This window comes from Zootermopsis nevadensis, unplaced genomic scaffold (genome assembly GCF_977971745.1).
Source record: "Zootermopsis nevadensis isolate Lab colony 2312 unplaced genomic scaffold, Znev_1.0 Znev_ptg000031l, whole genome shotgun sequence".
In the NCBI taxonomy this organism is placed as follows: domain Eukaryota; kingdom Metazoa; phylum Arthropoda; class Insecta; order Blattodea; family Termopsidae; genus Zootermopsis; species Zootermopsis nevadensis.
Genome location: NW_028259163.1, coordinates 3,720,683 through 3,747,738, shown reverse-complemented (window position 1 = coordinate 3,747,738; position 27,056 = coordinate 3,720,683). Strand labels below are relative to the sequence as shown.

Genomic DNA, 27,056 nt, shown 5'->3' with positions numbered 1-27,056 from the left:
TCTGACAATTCCTGTTTTCTTGGATATTCTTGATATATTCTACAGCAGTGTTGAAAAGAAATGGTATAAAATTATCTCTTTGTTTCAGATCATTCTGAATAGGAAATGCATCAGATGTTTACGTGTAAGGAATTTTCTGTATGTTTCTTTAAACATTTTATTTAGCGTAAAATGTTTCGTGGGTATGCCAGATTCAGTGAGAATGTTGTGCAATACTTCTCTCCTTATTAAATAATAGCTCTGTTGAAGTTTTATGTGTAGCTGATATACTCTTAAATTATACAGCCATTTTTTCTCCAGTATCAGATGAATGCAAAATATCTGATCAGTTACATCAAAGTCCATACCTCATTAATTTTATTTACATGTGAGTTAACCTTGAAAGAAGAATGTTGGATAACAATTTGCATGTACTTAATAACAGTGACTTTCCTTGGGCAATTATATCGGTTTTGCCGACTGATCTTCTGGTTTGTGACACCATGTGGTCTTGTAAGTGACTAGCATAATTTTGGAGAAGTGATGGTCACCACCCACAAGACCATGTAATTTCATAACCCAGAATATTGCAATCAGTATACTCATAACAAAATAAAACAATTACAGAATTTATGGTTGAGATTTCAGGTTCTTAGTGAATATGAAGATGGCTGTCTTCCGGGTTGTAGCATCACCTACCCTGGTATAAGTATATTAGTGTTTCAGAAGTACTCACTGCCTCGCCCTCTGAAATGTCAGCAAAGTTCTACCAGACAATGCAACAACGCAGAAGACAGCCACCATCATATTTGGTTCAGGTAGATTCAAATATGTAAATGATTCATATGGGAGTTTATTTATAGTTATTAAATATGTACAAATACATGCAATAGCTATTACATGATTCATAATTTTAAGAAATGAGAATTTATTCACCATTTATTAATCATATACATAAAACATTATATACACTTCACTTACTTTTGTGCACACACATTATTTAAGATAATTAACACTTAATATACATATAAACATAATTTCATTACCTGTCTGCTGCGCTATAACACAGGATTTTTATCTGACTCCAAAGCTGTTAGAATGGAAATTTCATAAAATAGGCTGTGGATCCATCATAGTGTTCAAGGAGTAATTTCTATACATCCCACCTTTTACCAAGTGACTGCTAAACTTTTGTGACAATGGATAAAAAACTGTGGGAACTGTGTGAATAGTGGGTGGATACCATCCGTAGTCCAACGATGTTGTGCGATAAAATGGGTGTTCAGGACGTCGTCGCTGGCAGCCATAGCCTTTGAACCAATCTGTGAACCACAATTAAAACAGATAATAACATGATAGGCAGACACTAAATGTACAAGCAGTTTTTAATGACTTTGAAATTACATTACTTCCCAGTGTCAACTACATTATCAACAACAGATGTAGTCCAGGTGGCATAATGCTAATTTTTTTGAAACCAAGAGTTGAATCAAAATTTTCAATAGTCTACCATCAATTCTCACAAGTCTTGTAAATAAGAAGGAGCAATTTAAGGTAGCATTAAAAAGACACTTAATTATACACTCCTTTTACTCTGTCAATAAATTTATGTTGTTTACAAATAAGGGATAAATTTTTCTTGTGTGTAATGGGTAGATCTATTTGTAGCTTATCATTTCTTTAGGTGAATACTTTGTTTTGTATTATGTGAAATTGATATAATAGTATGAATTGTACTTTATAATATGTATTGTATTATTATTATTATTATGACTTTTTCCACATCCTGTTGTCATCTGACTGTCTTATGGATCCATGGAATATTAATAAATTATTATTATTATAAAGTCTGACCAACAGTCCGTAGTGCATGGGTTAAAAATCCCCTATTCTTATAAAAAAAATTAAGGATTTACAAAGTAATGGCTGCATACATCTAGCATTAGAGAAAACAATAATTTTAAAACCGTTAATAATAAAATAAACTTACAAGGTCTATCAAAACGAACAGGTAAATTTGCTGTTCGGTAGAAATCTGAGGTCTTCATTTCATCAACAGGAACACCTGATCTTGGAGATGGGCAGTGACAGCAGGCCATGACACTTCAGTCACATGCCTGGAAAGGATTACTATTCTAATATTTCCACTGTCTACAGTCTTTATCTGGTTTCTGCTATAACACTAATTAACTCCTCCACATATTCTAATATAACTTCAATCTTCTCTAGCTGCTGATTATGTAATTTGCTTCACATCACTTCAGTTGCTACAGTGGAACATGAAAACTCAAGCTAAGGGACTTCTTGAAATAAACTTCTACCAGACTACACGGCACAACAACCCAGAAGACAGCCATCTTCATACTGCTGTGAAAACCTCAAATCCTATTTCTTGAAGTTAGTTGGTTTTAAGGTTAGAATATATATTCTGGTTTATGAGAGACTTAAGATTATTGTTGTAATTAATAAACAAAATAATCATTAAAACGTGCTACTAACTACTAACACACTCTTAAATGTACCAATATTTGAAACATAATGTGGGCTCATAATGGGTTGTATAAATATTTCTTATTTTTAAGTGTGGCAGTTTTATGTTTTAAGATACAGTTTGATTAACTTATTTCTTAAATTTACCTGTACGAACATGTCTCAAAGAAATTAATTTATGGTTCTGTGTAACAGTGATATAATTATTTATATAACTACACAAATTCAGTAACCAGCTGTGTTTTGTAAATAACTATTGGTTTCTATAGCAACACCCATTTTCCGTATATCGCATGCCATCTTTCGGACAATCATAGTACTAACTGAAAAGACATTTGCATTGATGCAGAACATTTGGGGTTGAGAATATAAAAAAGTAGGGTATAGGTGGCAATTGGTATGAGTTGGATTGTTGGTAAGAATATTTATTTTTGGCGTAAGTTACGTATTTGATGTTCAGTTTTGGATGAAATCTGATATGTGATTGCTTTGATCGATATAAAAGGAAAAGAATGGTATCGTAATTAATGGAGGGCGTTCATGTTTATCAACAAAGGCTTACTTTCTCTGCAGCTTTTCGTTTTTGACAGTGCATTAATATAAATTCCTATCGCAAAGTGTACTCTGAGTTTTAATTCATATATGACCTTTTTGTGCGTTGAACAAATTTATTAAAGTTAAGCATACCTATCGTAGATGAGAATTTGAAGGTCGCAATTCGTGTAGTGTAAGGGCAGTCTAATTAAAGTAACTTAATGGAGCAGGGTCCTTGAGAAGCAAAAAGTTACACATCTAGTTAAGATATTCCCCGCGTTTAATAGAATTATAAGGTTTATTACTGTGTTCACAAGCCTGTTAAAAATCACTCCTTAGCAAGGTGAATCCAGTCTACACCTTCCAACTTTATACCCTAAAGATCCATTTTAAAAAACTCCCATCTTCAGGTAGGTAATCAAGTGGTTACTTATAGTTTCCTAATCCTCTTGTTACTGTTTTAAAAGGACCTGACATTCCAAGTATCAAAACTGATTCCCATTTCATGTTACTTAGGTTGTTCCAAAGAATCTATCAGTTGCCTTGTGTAACATTTTGTAATATACTGGTTTTTTATGATAAGTTGTTAGTCCTAGCAGCCACCCTCCGTATCTGGAGGTCTTTTCTTCTACATTCTGAGGCCATACCATGTTGTGGTGACAAGGATCCCACTTAAGGGCATCAGCTGAGATGAATAGCTCCTAATTGATTGTGATGAATGTGAAACACGTCTTTATGTATCTTTAAAAGTGTAGCAGAGTTTTCTGGATTACTGTGTTTTTGGATTTTGTGCATCATCTGGTATTATAAAGGAAGGGTAATTAAAATTTGATCTGTTTTCATCCTTAAGTCTAGGAATGAGGGACACCTTCTTACTTGGATCCATTTGAAAGTGCCAACCAGTCACTCAATAGCTCTTTCAGACAGACCGAACTGAATAGGTGTCCCTCGTCTATACACGTGAGGAAGAAAACATCCAGTTTTAAAAAAATGTGTTTTTTTAGAATACGAGACAATGCAGAAAGTTAAAATACTCAATAATCTAGATTGTAATACACCATTGTCATAAACCTTTGGAATAAATTTGTAGCAAAACTTTATTTATACTATTAAGTACATGTTTTAGACAAATGTGTGCTAATTTTTTTTTGTACTAATTATGTGAATCAATTTTTCTTAAAGGACTGAACTGTCTGAAAAACAATGATGTTGAAAGAATGCTGTTGTTAAAATAGCACAAGCTCGAATCACTCGTGCCTCTGCTTTCTGTGCACTCAAATTCAACATGGTTTGAAGTTGATCGAGTCAACGGAAAAGACGGAGAAACGGGTGACTCAAAGGAAAGGTTAGATCATGGTCCTTTATGGGACCAGACAACGAAGCTCTTCATTCTTGAACTGCCTTGCAAGAAACGTGATCTGCTAAGGCTGAGGCAGTTTGATTTGTCGGTTTTTGTAACTGATACCTACCACCATGCAACAAGAAGGAAAGCCAAGATTCTTGAAATTTCACCAAGGAAGCGTACGTGGAGTTGCGTTCAGTCCGAGGGTAAGTATAGACTGTTATAGATATAAATGTATCATTGTTAACATTGCTTCTACGAAAACATTTTTATACCAGTAAACAGTCAAATTTGAGGTTTTCGCAGCGGAAGTACGAAGATGGCTGTCTTTTAGGTTGTAGCACCAATGTAGTTTGAGTTGAGGCCCTGATGATGGAGGCAGCAAGGACGTATTAAATGCAGGTTAAACGTCTACTAGACTACACAGCACTACAACCCAGAAGACAGCCATTTTAGTAAACATTTGGGAATGAAGTGTTGTGAATGATATTTGCCACATTCTAGACTGCACTTCAGAGAAGCTACCAACTTTAGAATGGAACTACATGATTTCAGCATTTTGTTTCGTGGAAAATACTACACAAATGCAAGTAATTGTATATAGTTGAGATTTCAGGTTCTCAAAGTGGCAGGTATGAAAATGATTGTCTTCTGGGACGTTATATCATGTAATCAGGTAGAAGTTACCAGTGTTTGAGAAGTACATGCAATGTCAGGTTGATGAGTGTTGATGGAGCCAGCAAGCACTTCTGACATGTTGGTAAACTTCTGCACAACATCTTGGGAGTCATCTCTAATTATATCCTCTTATTCTTAATTTCGAATTAAAAAGCATTCATAGGAAATACGAGTTATGGATTAAAATTTTATACATTATAGCTACAGAAGGGTTTTTTATTTGACACTGAATTATGAGAATAATATGACAAAATGATTCCATTTAATAACTGTAATTAAAATAGGTTAATTGTTTATTTGTTCACAAGGACCGTTACCTCTTCTGTTCGGGTGCATATGATGGCAAGGTGAACCTGTATTCAGCGCTACGCATGGAGCTGCTTATGTGCTATCAGATTACTACTATGACCCTCGCACGCAACGTCAACGCTGTCCGCTTCACATCGGATGGCTCCAGGGTGAGGTTCATGTCCACATTGAATAGAGATTTTGATAGTCTGTACGTATCAATAAACCACATTTTAATCCAAATTAGAGATAAACCTCGATATACGCCGGGGATGCGTTCCAGGACGAACCGGCGTAAATTGAAACTCTTTGTATAATGTAAATCAGTGGGAAGTCAATGCACCCAAACATTGACGACTTGAGTGCCTCAAAGATTGACTTCGCCTTATCCGTGATAGCAATTTGAGTCAAGGGAATGTTTTTTCGATTCATGTCATCCACCCATAGCGACAGTAATTTCTCCATTCTTTCTAAAAGTTTACTTCTGCTATAACTCACTTGCATTGCACTTACTCTCGTAGCCTGTTGCATCGACTGTTTTATTTTATATGAATTTTTCATTATGGTCGTCACAGTGGAAGTAGGAGTCTTGAAATTGACGTCAAGCTAAAGGTCCGTGACTGCCAACCATAATCTTATGTCACTGCTTTATATAATTTAAAGTTGACAGATTCCTACCCTGTGGATTCCTGTACACTTACCAGGTCGAATGTTGCCAGCAGTGTAAAAAGATCATAATTACATAGAAATTAAAAAAAATAGAGAATGGTTTATCTTACAAACATTTCACGAGACCTTGGAAAAAAGTTGATAATTTGTTGTTTGTGATAAATTTACATGTGGAATTTGTTTTCCTTTGTCCTGTCCTTCCTCCATTTAGATTTTGGCTGCTACCACGGCCCGTCGACTGGCCGTGGTGGATGTAGAACGAGGGGAACAGTTGCTGGCATATGACAATTGTGCATTTAGTGGCAGAGATCGAACTGGCTTAGCTGCGGATCCAGTTTGTCCAAACATGGCGGTCTCAGTTGCTGTAAATGGCAAAGGTCTTACCCTCCTTGATCTCAGGATGCCTCTACCGCTTGATTTTGTCTATGACGTAAGTTGATTTAATGTAAACATGCCTTTTCTCTCATAATTTATGTAAAGATAAATTTCTTTTTGTTCTTCATGTATTGGTTATATTACTAGAATACCTTTTATTAATCAGGGACTTGTTATGATTGGCCTTTGCATGAGTAAAGATGTCATGTTTGAATTGTTTTGTGAGACATCTGAAGATAGATATTAAGAAAACAGTCATCACAGCATTTAATTTTATTCTCGAAGTTCACGTCGTCATGTCACAGTTATCCAAAATATAACACATTGTTTGATGGAAATATATATTATATTTGTTTGGTTTGTGCTCATTTTTGTGTGAGACTTATGTTGATCAACCACATATTTATTTAAGTATATATGAAATGTGAAGCCACGGTGGTCTAGCGGTTAGAACGCTGGCCTTGTAATCGTGGGGTCTCGGGTTCGATTCCCGGCTGTGCCCGAATTTATAACTTGTGTTGGGCAAGGCCGTGGTCTAGGCAACACGGAGTTTTCCTCCGGGGGCTTCCCCGGTTTCTCCGTGGCATCCCAACAATTATTCCATTCACACACAGAAGAAGGCAATGGCAAACCACTTCTGGATCATCTGCCAAGAACGTATATGAACAGGTCCCAATCCGAGAAAAGGATGGAAGGATCCTGTTCATATGGACCTGTCGTCAGACAGAACACTAAATAATAATAAGATGAGGTGGTCTAGCGGTTAGAACGCTGGCCTTGTAATCCTGGGGTCTCGGGTTCGATTCCCGGCGGTGCCCGAATTTATAACTTGTGTTGGGCAAGGCCGTGGTCTAGGCAACACGGAGTTTTCCTCCGTGGCATCCCAACAATTACTCCATTCACACACAGAAGAAGGCAATGGCAAACCACTTCTGGATCATCTGCCAAGAACGTATATGAACAGGTCCCAGTCCGTGAAAAGGATGGAAGGATCCTGTTCATATGGACCTGTCCTCAGACAACACTAAATAATAATAAATATGAAATGTATTGGTACTCCGCAGTAAATTTGTATTCTGTAGACTAATTTGAACAATAATTGAGTTGGAGCGGTAAAATGTTTTAGTAGCAGTTTATAATACTGCATTTAATCTGTTTGTGGTGAGATTTCAGGTTCTCACAGTGGTGAATATGTTGATGACTGCCTTCTGGGTTGTTGTGAAATTCTGGCATTAACCCCCCCCCCCCCCTTTCTCACCCCACCAATGATGGAGCCTGAAAGCACCTCTGAAACATTGGAAACCAGAAGAGAGCCATCTTAATCCATTTTGTTCAATGGAAATATTACTTGAGAATGCATACAGCATGGCTGATAGACAGAGGTTTCTGTGGTGTTATGAGTTTAGATTTTAATCTACTGGGTCATTGCATCAAGTAGCCTTGTGGTTGTGGAGGAATATACCGCCTGCATTTTCAATGTATAAAGCAGCTAATAGATGCTTATATATTATTCTGAAATGACCTTGAAATTTCTCATTGTGGTAAAATATGCTGTTATCTGTAGTCAGAATTTTTAAATGTCCAGTAACATAAATTGTTGACTTTCTCGCAGTTACATAGTAGTGTGATACGTGACCTGGCATTTTTGAACTCCTCGTGGCCCTGGGCGCGTGGGCATACGAGTGCACTTTTAACAGCTGGTGGTGATGGTACATGCAAAGTCTGCACTTTAGATGGAAGAGTCCTCCATGCTTTTCAGACTGGACACCAGGTCAACACGATTTGCCCAACGCCTGAGCCATACAATATTGGTGCTGATGATGGATTTTACAGTGAGTGAAAAGTTTGGATTGATAAAACTTCTATTTACTGTGGAGTTGGTTGATTCATTTCTGCTTCAGAATGGTATTTTTTTTTTCTTAGAACTATATAACTTTGTCATAATCAGTTTGTATTTCTGAGGTTTAATTAATGCTGTCTTAGATTTGAGGTTTTCATGGTTATAAGTCTGAAGACGGCCGTCTTCATATTTGTTGCCTTGAGAATCTGAAATCTCAACATTCTTTACTGTTTTGCCACGCGATAAATGGCATTGTTCTGTTCTGTTCATTATTTAGTCTGTATCCTTTGTCCCGGGTTCAATTCCCGGTGGTGCTCAAATTTATAACTTGTGTTGGGCAAGGCCGTGGTCTAGGCATCACGGAGTTTTCCTCCGGGGGCTTCCCCGGTTTCTCCGTGGCATCCCAACAATTACTCCACTCACACACAGAAGAAGGCAATGGCAAACCACTTCTGATCATCTCTGCCAAGAATGTATATATATATATGAGCAGGTCCCTGACAACCTGAAGAGGTTGGAAGGATCCTGTTCATAATATATGGACCTGTCGTCAGACAGAACACTACAAATAAATAAAATCCTTTGTCTAGGTGTGATAATGAGCGGAGGCGACATGGTGTCGGCTTATGTTCCCAACACAGGTATACAAGAACATCTGAAGGATCATCGTGATATGCAGGTCTGGAAACTCAGGTAGGTGTCGCTGTTGGCAGTGATATTGACAGCATTCGTTTCGAATGATGCAGAGGGAAAAAATATTGCATTGTAAACCCTAAGGACGTAATCAGACGAGGGATATAAAAGTTTGAGCATTTAAAATTAAGCGAGAATATAGGATAATGCAACATGTGACATCGCATCTGGGGGTTTAATAACTAACTAGTTTAAGCATTTCTTAGTAATTGAGCTGGTTAAGAAATATCCTGCTGTTAAGAAACCTGTGAGGATTTGTAAGGAACCAGACAATTTACATCTTTATACCGATCTTGTGTCTCCCAGATGATCTCTTCTGTTGGAGTTTTGATCCAAAATTCTGTACACTTTTCTCATTTTTCTGTGTGTGTTCCATCTTGACAATTTTATCCTTTATTTGATCTAACTAACAATATCTGTTATAAACCTACTTATTATGTAAATCTATATTTCTTCCTCGCTGTAATACTGATTGCCTGTTTTCTTTTGGAACCATACAAAACTGCAAGTAAAATTATATTTTTGGGAATATTTCCAAAATTACAATAATAAAAGGGACAGTATTCAGCACACATTCCTGTAACGTGCCTTGAATCAATTTCCAGGTATACTTCAAATGGTAGCCAGTTATATTCGGTATGTGACGGAGGGGTCGTTAGGCGTTATCGCCGATACCCTGATCATCATGAATATTTAGGAGAGGTTTATCAGCATAAAGGTGATATTCAGGATCTTGACATATCTCCCTATGATGAATGTATCCTTTGTAATTAAACTAGTGTTTCAGATTCTTTGTGCGTAGTAATGTTCAGTGCGGCTGGTGTGTGTGGTTAAAATCAAGCTTCGTGTGAAGAAGGTCTCATTTGAGACCAGCTTGTATATTTAATGCGCATTTTTATTCGCCCCCCCCCCCCTTGGGGGGGGGGGAGAAACTTTATAACCAGAAATGCCAGTTTTATAATACGGTTCATATCCCATGACAAGCCGTAGGCAACTATGCATAATGTCATCCTATAATCCGGGTGGTTATGAAAATTTTATCAATCAGAAATATGGATTGCTACCTTTGACCAAATTAGGTAGTCTAAAGGTCAGAACACAGACTTCATTCTTTTATGGAACTCCTAAAAATTAAATCCGTGGCGTAACAGCTCCAGAGAGCCAAATCCGACTAGCTTGACTGCTGACCTCACGTTCACATGCCTAAGCAGAGGTGAAAGATCATCAGGGTGACGTGTGGTCAGCACGACGAACCCCCAGCCATTGCTAGCTTTCCTGACCAGATTATGCTACTCATTGTAGCTCCCCAATTTCCTCACGATGCTGGGTTGGCACCGGTCCCATACACCGGTCGAAAGCTCATGAGAAAATTTCTTCTCCCCCGGGACTCGAACCAGCACGCGTTCCGTATCGCCGGTCCGAAGCATGATGCCTCAGACCGCGCGGCTACGGAGCGGGACTTACGGAGCCCCTATGATATGTTATTTGTCTGCAAGAGGCATTTGAATGAAATCCAAACCATTTTACCATTTTTTTTAAAGATCTCTTTCAGATTTATTCACTGATGGTCATTAGCTGTAACAAACGACAGACATGCACGTGTCTGAATACGAATGATTTAGATTCGTTGTTTTTACATTTGTGTTTTGGTATTGCATATATCAACAGATATCCAGGCTTTGTGATGTATTTGCTTATATTATGGTGTTTAATCATCACATAATTTCCCTTTCTAATTTTAAGGAGTGAAACAGGAATTTTATTTATTTCTTCCATAATTTACTCATCTTTATTTAACTCTTTTCGTCTAGCGCTGCAGGGTTTACAATAACTGCGGCCTTTTTTTTTCATAAAAATGTAGTATGAGAGATGTCTTTGTTGAGGCGGAAGAGGAGATTTTAAATGTAGGATTTGAGGTTTTCGAAGATTGCTGTCTGCTGGGTTGTTGCGTTATGTAGTCTGGTAGATGTTTACTGACGTTTCAGAGGTCCTTGCTGCGGTGAGAACCTGAAATTTCACATTTGTATTTCTACCACATATACTTATAAAAATAGACAATTACTTCTTTGTTCCTCATGTTGCCAACATAAACCTTAACATAATATATAGATATAATCACTGCATCTAAAGATCGTTCAGTTGGTGTTCTGCGTCTTGGTGCTCCAAGTCATGGTTGGACAGAGTACAGTGAGTTAACTTGATACCCTGATTGTTAATACAGTGCTCAGGTATCTGGTGACATATGAACAGTCATGACGTAATACATTCCTAGTGCTGTAAGAGATGGTCCCGGAATGGCAGATAGTGCAAAAGTGGTCTGGTAACAAAACTAATACCTAAAACCCCCCACCCATATTAAATTAGATAAATATTAGAAGATATCAGTGAATGTGTAATATTCAGCAAGATCATATTAAATATCTTAATATTTTAAATATTTTCAATGTAATGTGTTTTGTTATATTATTGTTTAAATCTTTAAATTTGTTTATGGAACAGAATGCCATTTGGCTGTTAGATCTTGCTGGATATAATCAGTGGATTCTTCAGGTCTTGTGAAAGATGGTTTTAAAAAAAATTTGTGTTGGACTAGTAATTGGTATTACTAGGAATTTCTTTGTAAGTTATATTTCAGTGACGGTGAGTATGTCGTGCAATATACGAGGGTCGCTCATTAAGTAATGCCCCACATTTTTTTCCTCAGAACATATTTATTCAAGATGGCTCAAATTTAGTGACAATATAAATCAATGTTTCCTTTACACATACTATTTTTCCACATAGTCCCCATCAACTTGTACGGTTTTACGCCAGCCTGGAACAAGTGCATGCATGCCTTGCCGGTACCAGCTCTTGTCCTGTGCACGTAGCCATGTCCTCACTGCTTGAATCACGCTCTCGTCATCTTCAAATCTTGTTCCGCGGATAGCATCTTTAAGTGGCCCAAAGAGATGGAAGTCGGAGGGTGCCAGATCTGGACTGTAGGGTGGATGGGGTAGCACCGTCCAACCCAATTTGGTGATTTCTTCCCGGGTTCTCAGACTTGTGTGAGGGCGTGCATTGTCGTGCAGGAGCAAAATTTCTGCTGGATGCTTGTGAGGCCGAACTCGTCGAAAACGCTTCTTGAGGGTTTTCAGGGTCCTGATGTACGCGTCTGAATTGATGGTCGCACCTCTTGGCATCACATCCACTAGAATGACCCCATCACTGTCCCAAAAGACAGTCATCATGACTTTTCCGGCGGAGGGAGTTGTCTTGAATTTCTTCTTTCTCGGTGATTGAGGATGATGCCACTCCATTGACTGCCTTTTTGTCTCTGGCTCAAAGTGGTGTATCCAGGTTTCGTCACCTGTAATGATCCCTCAGCATCAAAACGCTTCCAACAATTCAGAAGAAATTGTTTTCCTTTGAATCCTGTGGTCTGCTGTGAGACTTCGTGGAACCCATCTTGCGCACACCTTCGAATATGCGAGAGCCTGGATAATTGCAATCACACTTCCATTGCTGACTGAAAGCTGTTGGGCCAATTGTCGAGTTGTGATGCGCCGATCCTCACGAATAATGGCATCCGCGCGGTTCAACATGTCTGGAGTGGTGGCTGTGGCAGGACGCCCACTTCCTGAAGCTTTAACTCTCTTAGCCCAGCGACCAACGGTGCTCCTATCGACTGCACAGCTTCCATACACAGCACACAAACGTTTATGAATGTTCACCACCGTTTCTTTTTCAGCAACAAGGAATTCAATTACAGCTCGTTGCTTGTAACGAGAGTCGTTCACAGACGCCATTTTAACAGTTCACTACAGCTCCGCTATCGGTTGGAATCATTTGAAACTCCGTACACGAACGCGGGAAACATCAAATCTCAAGCATGTAAAAGTACACTTTTCTATCTTCATTATTGGCTGAGAAAAAAAATGTGGGGCATTACTTAATGAGCGACCCTCGTATTAATCTTTTCAAGAATGAATGTTTAATTGAAATTTTTAGCAACATTATCAAATCTTGTAATAATCTTGAATGGCCTTTTCCTGATGTTTTAGTGAAGTTATATAAAGAATGTGGTCTGTTAGTAAATTTCAAGTGTTAAACGTCATAATCGAGAATGTGGTGATGTTTTAAGTTATGGATTAATTCAAGATGGTGAATTTATTTTATTGTCTGCAGATGGTAATTGTGCCCGGTGGTATCTTATAATATAATATGTACATAATGCTAGCTACAGTAGCGAATATTTGTTTATAATTTAGTTATAGGATTTAATTTTTGAAACACCTGTTGTCGGTACCAGTCAGTGGCTGTTAAAGAGCAAGTACTATTCTTGAGTTTGATGAGAAGCGGGATATCATATCGTTGTATTATTTATAAAATACAAGAAGACGACCAATTTTATTTTGAACAGTCAGATGAGTTCTTGGGTTTGCTTATGCTAGGCTGTATCTGAAATCAGTGTAGAATTCAAGTATCATAAGTTCTCAAAATGTTGCATAAAATTTGACGCTTTTAGATGTTGGTGAATTGATTTTAAGATTGTTTTTGTGCAGTTTATTACAAATTTATGTATAATCGCTAATGCGGACCATGTCGTCATAATTAGCTGCATTATCTATCCTCATGTTCAGTTGGTTTTATGTTTAACCTGACCAAATGTTACAGCGGCAATATTTGTTTATTCATGTGGAAAGTGTTTGGTTTGTACCTCACTGAGGTACAAGTTCTTAATTTTAGAAATACTTAGCTAAGATTTATGTACAAAACGTGATCAAAATATGACAGATTTCAGAGTCCATGTTTTTCACAGCAAGGTCTTTGCGTTGTAATAGAAACTCGTGGACCATGACAGCTGGAGTCTGTATGAAGTAAGTTTATTGGAATCTGTGGCGAACTTGAAGAAACAGGATAGAATTCCATATGCATTTGGAGAATATGCGTATTTGGGATTAAAAGGTTTTGCTGTATGGTAAAAAAAACACGAATAAAATTACCACTGAAAATTTCATCATATCAAATAGACAAACATTTTCTGATGTATGTTTTCTCAGAGAGATTTTGTGTAGTGCTTCTTACCCTGCCACTCCAGTTAATGTGTACACATTTTAACTTAAAGTACTATTTTTGTAAAAAATGTACTATAATTGTCTGCTTTTTGGAAGCGGTAGGCTATTAAGTAAATTAAATGCCATTGCATACATTAGAATTAATTTAAATTTTAAAAAAATAAGTGCCTTTTATTGATACTTTCCAGTAATGAAACTAAAAATGTTCTCTGACTTTTTATTATCCCTGTACAAGTAACCAGTTACAATCAAATTGTAAAATTACCGGTACGAACCCTTCACAAGGGGAACTTGTGGTATAACATGTGAAAAAAATATTTGTTTTGCATATAAAATGTACAGACATTAAATGCGCTTTCGGAGAAACATTTGTGAAACAGTGCAATATAATTGAATTGAAGTTTCTTTACTTTTCTGCAGATGGTACAGTATAAGAGAAACTCTCAGAGTGTAGAGCGGTAAAGTGATATAATGTGAGCTGAAGTAGTCACCAATGCAGAGAAAATTTTGAGTTGGAGTTTTCTCAGCCAAGACCATCTAGGGATTTGTAGGAACAGGACTTTATAACCTGACTATACAGAGTTCATGATGTTCTGTAGTGACCTATGCAGTAGATGTAATTTTCTTGTTTTCTTAATGTGCTGTTAGTAAAATGTAGAATAATTACTTTTTCGTTGTTTTTTCTTGGAGGTGGAAGAAATAATTTTTAATAATATAACCTGTCTGAAGAAATTGAATAATTATCTTATAGGAGTCTTGATAATATCATCACTGTAATTTATGTTGGTTAATTTTTATATGTAGAGGTAGGTGTCGGTGGTGAATACTGGTCTAGAAGTCAGGTCATGCAGAACTTCGGTATTATTAAATCCCTTCTATTATTATGCGGCTTTATGTAAACCATTTATTTTATATTAGTTTGATTTTATTGGACTGGTAGTGCTACTAGCCATACCAGAGCATTTGCCACTGTTAGGAGTGTGATTTTTTAAGAATCCTGGAATTCTTTTATTGAAAAAATACAAAACCTAATAAAAATTACAGAATATTTGGTCCTAAGTTGTAGGTTGTATGGGCTTATTTTGTACCATCTGATTTACTAGACTCAAGGATACACTTGCTCATTATATAAGCTTCAAACTGATACTGTAACATGTCCAGATAGCATAAAATGCGAGGTTACATAGTTATGTATATTTCTTGTCACAGATGATTTAGTATTTACCCCAAGAAATTTATTATCTTGTAAATTTATTTATTATCACAGAATAGTAGTTTCCTAAGTATTAGTGTTATCTGTTTAATTCACATGTTAATTAATGTCTTGTCCTTATGATGTCAAGATTATATAAATGTGACATTTAACTGTTGATGTATTATGAAAGGGGCAGTAGTTAATTAAATATGAAACTCTTAAGTTCAGTATTTGGCAATAAATTTTTTTATATATAAATAAATCAAATGTTAATGGTACAACAATGTCTTTACTATAAAACATTCATATATCGCGTAGTTTGTATCTTTTCGATATATGTGAAAGAATACAATGTAAGCTACAGGCTTTATAGACAGAACATGAAATTAAGGAATAGCTGTGTAATAATCCAGATTCCACCCTTTTTTTGCTGGTCTAAATATCCAATTTGCCACATACATAAATAAAGGTGACATTCCGTCTGTTGTTTCGCCTTGCTACTGCAGCATCAGTCGACGCTGGTTTCTGTTGGACGCTCTGTAGTATTCATACTAAGTGTCAGAAGTGTATAGATATTTGTTTAAAACAAAGTTTAAAAACTTTCTTCTTGTGACATAGTACAGTGGATTTTACTTAATTTTAATTGTTATTATTTTTACCATTTGTATGGCCTACAATGTAATTGAATGAAGAAAAATGAATACTTGTAGAACATTTTATGAGGAGCATTTTGCTTGCTTATTAAGGTATTAGGATGGAGCTGGAAGTCACAAAGTGTTAGCTCTTCGGACTGATCTTCGATCTCCTCATCATGATTTTAAATTCGCACATAACTAAAAATGTGTTTAGACTTAAGTATGAAATTCTTCAAAAACCAGACCAGAATAAATTTGTTCTTCCATAAATTTTGATAAAAGTTGGTCATGCTCATCAGCCCAGCATTTCTGAAATTAATTTGTTTAGAATTTAATTATGGTTTCTGGGTTGTGATACCATGTGGTCTTGTAGGTTGTTAGCAATGTTTTGGTGGATTATATTACCTCCATATTCAGAATACACTTATATCCTGAAAATCGAGCTGATAAGTACCTTGAAATGTTGGTACCATCTGCAAGACTACACAGTGTCACAACCAAGAAACTGGATACTGGGAACGACCCGTTCTTCAAGTGCATGAGCACTGCGGGTCCCAACTATTCATTGGCTTGATCTATAGACATTCGGTAGAGACTCCTCGGACGAGGGATCGGCCCGTCGCGAGGCCTCTACCTGTACACCTGACAGCACAACACAGCCAACCAAGAAAAACTCAATTAACTTCTTTGCCCCTGTGAAAACCTGAAATTTGAGGCAGTTTATAATTGATTGGCATAAGAACTTTGAGATATTAACCCACAGTTTTTCTCAACTTCTTGTTGAAGTGAAGATATTTGTAACAAAACATGTCTACTTATGACTGAAGTATTATTGTAATTTGGTAATTGGAACTGAAATAGAATGAATTCTCGGGCTACTAGCCGTGTAAGGTTGTTTAATGAAGAAAAGGGTGTTTTTATTAAACCACCTTACATGGCTGGTAGCCTGAGAAGAATTAATTATACTTAGTCACCGTGAAAACTTCGGAAGTGAAATAGATTAAATACTGGGCTTTTTTGTAGTTGTGGTGTCACAGGACGAGATAACTGGAATAACCGGATTTATCTTGATATATGCTTATGTCATGATTATCATTGTGCAGTTATTGATTTCTGTATGTGTTATTTCTAGAATTATAGTGAAATGTCAGCTGTGTGATTGTTATGGGACCAAAACTAACATGGAAAAACGTAACATAATGGTAGAATTTATACTATGTAAACACTAAATGTGATAAATATTAATTTATCCTTGTGAAACATACAACAGAGATTTTTTATTCATGAATCCATTTCATTTGTTTGTATTCTTGAAATCTGTGCAGTCTTTGAACTGAAACGGAGACTCTTCATACACATTTATTTCTGTTTCAAATTTGTAACAATTGAACTGCACCATTTTAACCTTAAACATCATTGAGTCAAAGATCATGGAGTGGAAAGTTTTTGTGGTGAAGAAAATACTACAAAAATGGAAATTCTATGGTTACAGTACTTTTTAAAATGTTTGTTTATATGAAGGAAGGACAAAAAATGTTTGGCATTTAGTTACGTAGTTTGAAGAGAGAGCCTGCCTGATCACTGGACTGGTCGTGCTGGACACCCATCCATCTATACGCGCACATGATGTTGAAGCCAGACGAGCATTATTGAGGAAACCTAAGATAGCTTGTGACATCATTCACAATTACTGAATATGAAGTGTAGCACAGTGAGATAAATTAACTACTCTTACTTATCAGCATATCCTTAATATGGTTCAGTTATCTTTGCAAGCTGTACTATCGAATTTTATCATTCACATTTGATGAATAATCAGGGAGGAGGTCATAATGAACATATATGATTTGAAGCTTTCACGGCGACATAACTCGATAAAATCTTGGGCGATCAGTTTTGTCTTAGAACCATTTGACGCGGCTGATCGCCAGAGAAGCATAATGAACATGTTTCACATTGAGGACTGTTTTTTTATGTGTAGATTGTAAATGAAAGAAGTTGTATGGTTTGCACAGATAGTTTAAATGTTATGACTAAATGCAGTAGTTTGATGAATAAAAAGTCGCCCTTTACGTACACACGCAAGGTTCCTCTGTGTTCAAAAGGAATTGAATTTGGTGCCAATATAAAAATTTAAAGTGGCATTCCTTAATTTCAAGCATTGGCCAGATTTGCTGGATTTAGTGAATGTTTGATGGCTGTTGACAGTACTAATTGCTACTTTATAAAAAGTGACTGAATGATAATAGTAACATATATTCCTCCAAAACCTGGTGTCCTACATCTTCTGCCCATCACATCTTTGATTTAGTCTTCTTAATATTTAGTGATTATGAAACTCTTTGTGCTGTTATGTGATAAGTATTGTTACAGTAATCAAACATTTTTTTCTCTGACAGAGGCTGTTCATGTAATATTGTTACGTCTTTGTAGTAGTAATTGGATTGTAATCCCCTTTTTTTCAATTATTATTTTGTTGCTGTGTTTTGAGTATATATTTTATTTTAAATAAGTAATGTCATTGATTATTCCGAAGGGGGAAGGGTTATTATCAGAATTGTTATATCGTAAGCATTATTGATAAAGGTTAAACAAGTGTATTGGAATTGAGTGTGCAATTATTGAAAATATTGTGTGTCAGAAAATTATTGCATTAATTGCCATGTATGGTCTACTAGCGTTATACTGATAAAAAATATTTTGTGCCTGATGGGGAACACACTGTTCATTCGAAAAATGGTCTATGTATTCGGTGATGAATCATAAGGATGCTTTCATAGCAAGTCTGAGGTTGTCACCCCTTACAATTTTCTGGATGTTTCTCTCCGTGAAAATTTGGAATTTCCCGGTTCTGACCAATTTCGACTGAAGACCAGAGTCTGCAGTTTAAAACTGCAGAGGTGGCAACTCCATCATGTATAAAATATTGGACAACAACAAAAATAATGTTACCTCATTATGTAGAAGAAGAATGGTCCCATATAGACTAAGTAAGGTTTATTAAATATTGATTTTGTGTGGCATTGTTACACCACAGTGCTTTACATAAGAACATATGGCAACAGTTTATTCAATTTGTATTCTGCAACTGTTAGTAAAAAATAATTTTCAATTATTTGTTTGATTTTGTAATTTTGTTTTTAATACACTATTTATAGGAACATTATGTTGGACATTGTCCATTGTCCAAGGTATATTTGATATATGTGATATTTCGGGAGTTGACTCTGCTACCGTCTGTAGATAATGTTCCTATAACAAACCAACCATTGTCAGAAACATATGGAGAATCAACACTGTTTGTTTTACCAATTTAAATGCCGTCATGTACAGTCTTACAACTTAACAAACATTCCTTACATGAACAAAGCTGTTACCTATTTTAATCACTCATACAGATAGCATTTCATACACATGAACCATTTATTGTGGCAGAGTTCAAGGAAATTTTCTGTAACTTAAAAAACAGCTGTCCAGATTTCATCTCAAACTCTACAGCCTTTGAAAATGCCAAGTTCTTTCAGCTCCAAAAAAAGTCTCCTCAAACCTTATTCTTCCATAATTAAACATGTTTTTTCTCAACAAACTTTATTTCCAATAAGGATAGGAGTGTTAACATTCAAGTATATAATTAAAATATACTATTTGTTATTCAGTTTGATTGTTTTTCTGCTTTGTTTCATTTATGGTGCAACATTGATGTTTTTTTCTACTGCATTCAATCCATATGTATATTATAACTTTAGTATGGGTTAATAGATTATTTTGTTCTGAATTTTAAACAGAAGATATAATGAAAAAACTCTTGGAATGCAGCTCTTTTATGACTAGAAAATTGTGTGTACAGTTGCTATTAAATGGGTGAATCATTTTGCTTTAGTATACTAAAATTATGTTTTATATACTTTGCCCCCTACCAAGTCAAGAGAGTTTAGTTGCTGCAGAAACGTAAGATAACCTTGATTGTGTTTTGTCTTGATATATGACTTGAAAAATTTTGTGTTATTTATTGTTGGTCAGTGTGAGGTTGTCTGATGCAGAATGGGAGGTTGCTTTATATTGTATGTTGCTGTAGTTGATTATTTAATTCAGGCATGGAAAGCAAATATTGAGAAAAATGAGCCTTTGAAAGCAGAATATTGTCAGTTTGCCTAGATGTGCAGCTTTCCTTTTCTCTTCAATGGTACAATTAAACAAGTTTCATATGTGATCAGTTTTTGTCAGGGTATTGTGTTATCATATTTGGAAAGGTATTTTTTAATTCTGTAGGTTGTTCTTATGTCTGGCCTGCTTTTGTGTAGACAGTTTCTGTTTTAACCACTGTAATAGCTGACATCTCTGTTGATATTTCTTGTAACTGTTGAAATGTAGATTAGCCCATTGTTGGTTTGTGCTTAACAAACAATTTATAGGCAAATAATGTCACTATAATTACATTTTATTCTTAGTTAACTTTTAAGGTTAACTGAACAATATTTGTTTTAAGGGCTCAGGTATCTGTTTGTGTTTCTGTTAACTTATATGTGTACAGTACTTTATTTGGTTTGGTTGGAAAATATGTGGTTCATTTCCTGTTCAAGTGATAATGTTCTACATAGGAAAGAAATCAGTGGTGTAAGGTCTTCATGTTATTCTACTAGGGAAGTGAGGTTATGAACATTTGTAAGTAGGTTTTGAAATGAAATTTATTAATGTCATGGCTCTTATTCCACAATAAACAAGTGCAGAATACTTCCAACAGACTACACAGCACAGCATCCTAGAAGACAGTCATCTTCAAAGTCCATAATATTTCCACCATTAGTGTTCATCCAGGTTAATTAAGAAATTTGCTTTTTATATAAGTATAAGTTTGTATAACTTTTATATACAGGGTGGGTGGGAAGTAAGTAGGCATTAAATAATCTTTGCATTGGAAATATAGAGGTTATAACCATTTCTCAATGCCTACTTACTTCCCACCCACCCTAGAATGTTTGACTTTGCACTCTACGATTTTAATGTAATTTGTAACATGTTCTAGGATAATTATGTACAGTTACATAATTAGTTTCATTTATTTAATAACACAACATAAATGTTAATATGATTTTATTTTATTTTTCTTCAGAAAGTAGTAGTATTTTTTTTTTTCTTCAAAATTTTTCATTTGTAGGACATGCTTATTAATGTGAGAGGCGCTTGGTATTCGGTTAACAGCGTGCTAACATGAGAATATGTTACTGTGGATTTTTATGTTGGTATGGACATATTGACATATATCCTTGCCTTAATTTTTAAATAAAATTACCCTATGAACGTACAGTAATGCTCAGTTTGAATTGCAGTATAACCTTGATTATCCAGGTGTGAGGGAATGTGATTTTAGTTTTTGTTATCTTCGCTGAGAACGTCCTGGTTATAAATTTATGATATCGGTGCTCATTATTTCCCAGGATTTACCACTTTAAAATGTCCTGTTTGCATCGGGGGAACTCCAAATTAGGGAAATTACTGCAGTCCTCGTACATTTATCAATGGATAATCAGGTTTATTTGCATTTCAGTTTAATCTTTGCATATGTTTGCTTGTTGTGTCGTAGACAGAATTTGTCTTTCTGTTGTAATCAAAAAAAAAATAGTTTAGACGTATTTTTATATCGCAACGTTGACGTGAAGTGTTCAAGAATTGCACTGTCAATAGTATGCTTGTTCATAAGGTAACAGTACAGGTGTGGTTGGATTTGAGAACCCTCACTGATGATTTAATTGGTAAAATGACTGCAAATCTCTTTTATGGCTCTGGTTTTCTGCTGCTTTGGTCTTTAAAATAATATTCATGAAATTATAATACTAAGTCAGTTCTGTTATAAAACATGTTTCCGTTACGCAATTTTTATGCAGTGGAGTGCATTGGGAACGGTAGTTATAACATCTGTTTTGGACATAACATGATCTGGTACGTGCTGATAGGGCACAAAATACTGCAGAAATATGGTGTGGGGAGAAGCAGTTACATGTGTATTCATATTTAGTCAGATGTTTTTATGACAATATTTTTTTGAAAAATGCAGCTATTGTGTTACAATAAAAATTATTGTAATGGTTCTGGATTAAACTCTGAAGCATGCATGAACATCAGTTTTATTTAGAGTAATCCTTGTTATTGTCAAACAATCTTAAAGCTAAAACAGGTAGAATTTTGTGTGAGTTGGTAATTTTAAAATGAATTGAAAGACTCCCGTAAAAAAAAATGACGTACCTAAGGATGCATTTCGAAAATATGTATTGGAATAAATATGTCTACTCTGGTATTTACAGTGTATGTTGTGTGAAAATGTAATTACATTGGCGTTCTGTTATAATTATAAAACGAGATATATCGTTACTAGCAGTGATGCATATTGTCAGGTCGATTAAGTCGAGCAGAATGAGATGGGCGGGGCATGTAGCGCGCATGAATGGGACAAGAGGTGTGCACCAGGTATTGGTCGGGAAGCCTGAGGGGAAGAGACAGCTGGAGAGAAATAGACGTAGATGGGAGGATAATGTCAGGCGGAATCTATGGGAGATAGGAGTTGAAGGAGACCGGATTTTGTTGGCCCAGGACGGTCTGGTGGAGGGCTTTGGTTAATTCGGTGATGAACCTTCGGGTTCGGTAAGCCATCTAGTTAGTTAGCTAATTAGCAGTGATGCATATGTGTATTTGTGTAGAATGTCAATTTGAATGGTTGTAATCCAAATATAGAATGTCGGTTAAATTAATATTAAGTGGCTTTATACGACTGCTACACAGAATAAATTTATCATAAGATGAGATAGGTATTTTTAAAGTAAGAGGACGTAAAAATTTAATTGCAATCACATTTAAACATTGTGATACTAAACCTGTTACATCACTGAAATGGATCATGAACTGAAATATTACCCCATGAAATTTTAGTAAAAATATCACAGTCTCAGTCGAAGAAAACTTGCAAGTGTCATAATCCACAAGAGTCTGTTCATGTTTATTGTTTTCACTTGTGGTAGACTTTTTTTTAAATTCACACAAGAATAAAATGTTTTTCATAATATTTTCCAAATGCATTCTTCTTTGTTGTGAATTTGTTATTTGACTTAGTGTTAACTTATTTATCAATATAAATTTCTTCAAAGCTTATTATCCCGCTTCTAGCAAGTCCTTCCACAATTGACTCATAATGATGACGACGACTCGCCGGAACTTGGAATTATTTACAGTATTTGTAAAAAACTCAAAAATTTTATAATTCGCAGTGTTGACTTTTGAGTAGATGTCACTGTTCCAGTGAAACATACTGTCTTTGTCTTCAACTCCAAAATGTTGGCATCTACCGACAGTCAACAGCCTAAATGCAGAACGTCATCATCTCTAAACCGGCTTGGCTTTGTGCAGAAGTGTTCAAAACGCAGCCGCTGTGTTTTGTTTTGCCCACTTTACATTATTATGAAAGTCTCATTATTTTGGTGTAAATTGTAAGGTTTCCATATACTTTTTTTCCCATATGTTTCAATGTTTTGAGTGGGTTTTTTTCCCTGTAAATAGTTCTCGGCATTTTGTATTAATTTAATAACGTGACTTGATGTGTAACTGTTGGGTGTAATAGAGATATGCTGATCCAGAGGCCTGTGTTTTGATATTGTATCTCTGTATGCTATAATCAATATACTGATAATAGTATCAGTTCATGATAATTCTTCCATCCATTCGGGTGTTGAACAAAGATTTTGTTACTGTTAAATATAAGGAATATAAACATACCATTGCCATGTTTTTTCAGGTTTCTTAAACTTCCATAATGTGCCTATAATTGCCCCTTATCAGCTTTTTTATTAAGAGCAGAGAAAACTGAAGAATTATTCACTTTAAAACAAATAGTTTATTTATATCATAGAAATTGTGTATGATGTCTGTAATTGTTTTCTTCCCACAAATATTGATTACTGATTAGTGTGTTAATATAAAGAATAATTTTTAGGACATACTTGATATGCTGAAATTATTTGTGAATTATTTTCAAGGTGTTTTACTTTATCACAGTTAGAAGAAAAATGATTTATCCCACGTCCCCCTTTGAACTGTTCATCCAAGTTTTAACTCGTGTAATTTTGTTCAGCTACCTGTAATTATATGGAAGTATATGAAGTGACACATTTATGGTTCTTTAGTTTAGGTCAACAGTAAATTATTTTATTAATGAAGTTCCAATGTTTTTAACGATTCCTCATGTATTAATGCCAGAAAAGAACATTGAATAAATAATGTGGTGTTATATACTACATTTAACTTAAAATGAAATACCTTTTTATTGCCTCGTCTTGCCCTGGAAGTTATTGTGATAGAGGGAGTGAAGTAGATGAACATTTTTGAGCAGCGTCTTAATTTATGTTCAGCCCCAGATTTTGTTAGAACAGTCAAATCAAGGAGGATGAGATGTTTGAAGATTTGTATCATGCTGCCTTTTAGAATATGCCACATCAGGGTCACATTGATGATGGAGACAGTAAGCTCCATTAAAATGTTATCCAGTTTCTACCAGACTACATTTTGCAATATTCAAGGAGATAGCCATGTTCACACTTGCTACTGTGGGGCAAGTTTCACATCCACAAAAAATAAAGGGTAAGATTATAATTATGTATATTTTAATGGGAATTTTTTTAGATAGCTCAGGAAGACTAAGCATTCCCCATATTTAATATGTATAGTATTTATGAAGTTCGTCGAAATTGTCCACAATTCGTATGCAAAAACATTAAATTATTTATCTTTATCATTATATTTACTTCCGTTTGTCTATAACGGAAGTCATTGTTATTCTGTGACAAATAGACTCTGCGTCTGAATTAATGAGGGCAGCATCTGTTGTTTAATGCGCTGACGCATTGCATTTGTTTTCTGCAGTTCCACGTAGCGCCGCTTATGCGCGTACATGTTCTGTTAATTGTGCCGGCAAACGTGGTTAGAGCTGTTCTTAGGTTTTGTGGTTGATGTCTGTATTTTGGTAAGTGTTTGTTCTGTACAAGCTAAGTAATTACTATTAAGGTTGTATTCTGTAATACTATTTATCGTTAAACATAGAAGGTTGTTTCATTGTGTTTTGAATTAATGTTGAGCCCTGTCCGTGATGTGTTTCGTGGGGTATTTGTGTGAACGTGTATTTAGAAAGATTCTCGTCCCTGTAATGTGTGGTGTTTAATTATATTTATGCATTTCATTCATGTGCGATATTTATTGCGTGTGGTGAACATACTTTTTTTCGGGATATTTATGATAGGCGTGGATATGGATGTACCATTTGGCACTGAAGGTTTGTTTATTCATCTGCAATTTTATTTACATTAATTTTAACATTCGTTTTTGTGTCGACGGTTAGTGATCATATAAAGGTGTTGATAAAATTGGAATAGATACATTTAAAGTATAGAATTTGATATAATTGAGGAGGTCCATGAAAATCTCCTGTTAAAACTTCGGGTCCTTGAACCTTAAATTGTGCTACGACAGATTCCTTCCTTAATTACCCTGGTCTCTCATGCGTTAAGGGAATAACAATGCAGATGTTTAAGAACAGGGCACTAAGAATATTTAGACCTAAAATGAAACAAGTGACAGGAGGCTGGAAAAAGTCGCTGTGAATAGTAACCAGTGGCTGGCTCTTGTGAACATGGTAATGAACCTTTGGGTTCCATAAAAGGACAGGGATATTCTTGGGTATCTTAGCATACTGTCAGCTTCCCCAGATGGACCCTGTCCCATGCGTTTCGTTTATTTGCTTCTTGTCTTCCTTATATTAAGATAAGCAAGCAACAGGTGAAGTCTGATAGCCGATTAGGCTTCGAGGCAGGTGAGTCATACGTAGTTGTTTACGAAGTAGTACATGTTTCTGCCACTTGTGGCAGCAGGATACAAATTTACTATGGTGGTTTTGATAGCCTGACGTCTACTTGCAGTAAATTGAAACAGGTGTTTTAACAGACAATTGGCAGATGTTTACTTACGAACTACACTATGAATAATAATAATATGAACCCCGTATTACTAACCGTTTCAGACGTATTCAACATGTGGGATAATGAATATTTGAACTGGAAGAAAATGTCATTCTGCAGAAACATGCGCTCTTACTTAATTAGTAACTAAGTGACTCATCGTTGGGTATTGTGTTGTTATTTTGAGAAAATTACTATGTTTTTTTTTTTGCGGAATGAGGTCGTTTTATGCAAATATGTGTTAAAACAAGGACTAAGTTATCGTGTATCGACCTTCATATAGACATACTTCGCCAACACTGCAAGATAGGAATCTCCCAAATTTCTTGTTCCTAAGTGGATGTACCGTGGCCAATCGACCCGGGGTATTTGATACTGTAAACATGCGCACAAAACTGATTTAATTGTTGATATGACAATGAACATGTAAAGCTACTATTAACCCATTGATGCCAAAGATCGTCTAACACAACACTTCACCATTACGTAGATCGATTGTTTAACGCTGTAAATAATCTCTGTTTACGCTGACGTGAGAACCATACGAAATCAATAAAAATAAAATGCAAACGTTACTGCTTCTTAAAGTAAATGTTACGTGTAGTTTACCAGTTGAAATAAGTCATGGCTGAAACTTAGCTATGTTGCCGAAGAGTGTAATTTCTAACGTTGGTGTTATACTCGTAATGAACTTCACAGCAGGTGGTTATCGTTAGTGTTTTGTTTGGGGAGTTTCCGGGTTCAAATCTCGACCCGGTGACCGCGCTATCTTGACTGAGGTTTTACGTGTTGTTCCTCAGTCCCTCCTAGTAAATTCCGGACCAGTACCTAAAATTAAGACACTACCGTATCCTTCCATATCTTTTCCTATTTTAGTATTTGAAAGTTTCCTGTTGGTTGATGTATTTTCTAGCAATTTATGTTCAAGGAATACTTTATTTTATTGGTTTCTGCGGGTGTCATTTGATTTTTATCACAGTTTTGGACATCCTTATCACAGATTACACATAATGAGACATATACTCAAGTAGCCATAATTCTTTCTTTGTTGTTTTTACTTGTCGAGGTAAAACACTAATTTGGGGGAGTGGGACTTGAGACCCATAACAATGAAGACCAAATGAAATATCGTAAGACTAAATTATGGTATTGTTCACACAGCAAAAAATTAGGTTGTTTTTCACAATTTGACTTTGTCTGTATTCTTAACAGTCTTTTATTAAGTAGAAATAACTTATTAAACTTAGCGAGTAAATTATAATATTTCGAATGGCAGAGTTTCTGAATTA

At 35.6% G+C, this 27,056-nt stretch overlaps 3 protein-coding genes across 4 annotated transcripts in view; 2 read left to right on the top strand and 1 right to left on the bottom strand.

The window, feature by feature from the left end:
- Positions 1-900: 900 nt before the first annotated feature.
- LOC147872019 (piercer of microtubule wall 1 protein) lies at positions 901-2,774 on the bottom strand. The gene is made up of 3 exons (XM_087359239.1): positions 2,617-2,774; positions 1,970-2,096; positions 901-1,301 (listed from the first exon to the last, which is right to left on the bottom strand). Exons 2-3 carry the CDS (start codon positions 2,076-2,078, stop codon positions 1,087-1,089), a joined length of 324 nt encoding a protein of 107 aa, XP_087215365.1. The 5' UTR covers positions 2,079-2,096; positions 2,617-2,774; the 3' UTR covers positions 901-1,086.
- A 20-nt stretch (positions 2,775-2,794) lies between these two features.
- Positions 2,795-18,890, top strand: LOC110827035 (uncharacterized). The gene is made up of 8 exons (XM_022058275.2): positions 2,795-2,884; positions 4,186-4,551; positions 5,332-5,481; positions 6,192-6,410; positions 7,968-8,187; positions 8,786-8,888; positions 9,494-9,645; positions 10,998-18,890. The coding sequence occupies exons 2-8, from the start codon at positions 4,477-4,479 to the stop codon at positions 11,087-11,089; spliced, it is 1,011 nt and encodes a 336-aa protein (XP_021913967.1). The 5' UTR covers positions 2,795-2,884; positions 4,186-4,476; the 3' UTR covers positions 11,090-18,890.
- A 5,668-nt stretch (positions 18,891-24,558) lies between these two features.
- Positions 24,559-27,056, top strand: part of LOC110827030 (uncharacterized) — a 66,801-nt gene continuing 64,303 nt past the window's right edge. Inside the window, exon 1 of one of the 2 annotated variants that reach the window (XM_022058268.2) lies at positions 24,559-24,779. The gene's annotated coding sequence lies outside the window, so the exon portion shown is untranslated. The remainder of the gene's footprint in view (positions 24,780-27,056) is intronic. The other variant, XM_022058265.2, reaches the window with a different exon arrangement.

Excerpts from the sequence above, each read along its gene's own strand:
- LOC147872019 (XM_087359239.1), bottom strand. The coding sequence starts at position 2,078 with ATGGCCTGCTGTCACTGCCCATCTCCAAGATCAGGTGTTCCTGTTGAT. Across the intron at positions 1,302-1,969 it reads TGTTCGTTTTGATAGACCTT|ATTGGTTCAAAGGCTATGGC; the intron begins GTAAGTTTATTT and ends TGTGGTTCACAG.
- LOC110827035 (XM_022058275.2), top strand. The coding sequence starts at position 4,477 with ATGCAACAAGAAGGAAAGCCAAGATTCTTGAAATTTCACCAAGGAAGC. Across the intron at positions 4,552-5,331 it reads GAGTTGCGTTCAGTCCGAGG|GACCGTTACCTCTTCTGTTC; the intron begins GTAAGTATAGAC and ends TTTGTTCACAAG. Across the intron at positions 8,188-8,785 it reads TGCTGATGATGGATTTTACA|GTGTGATAATGAGCGGAGGC; the intron begins GTGAGTGAAAAG and ends TCCTTTGTCTAG.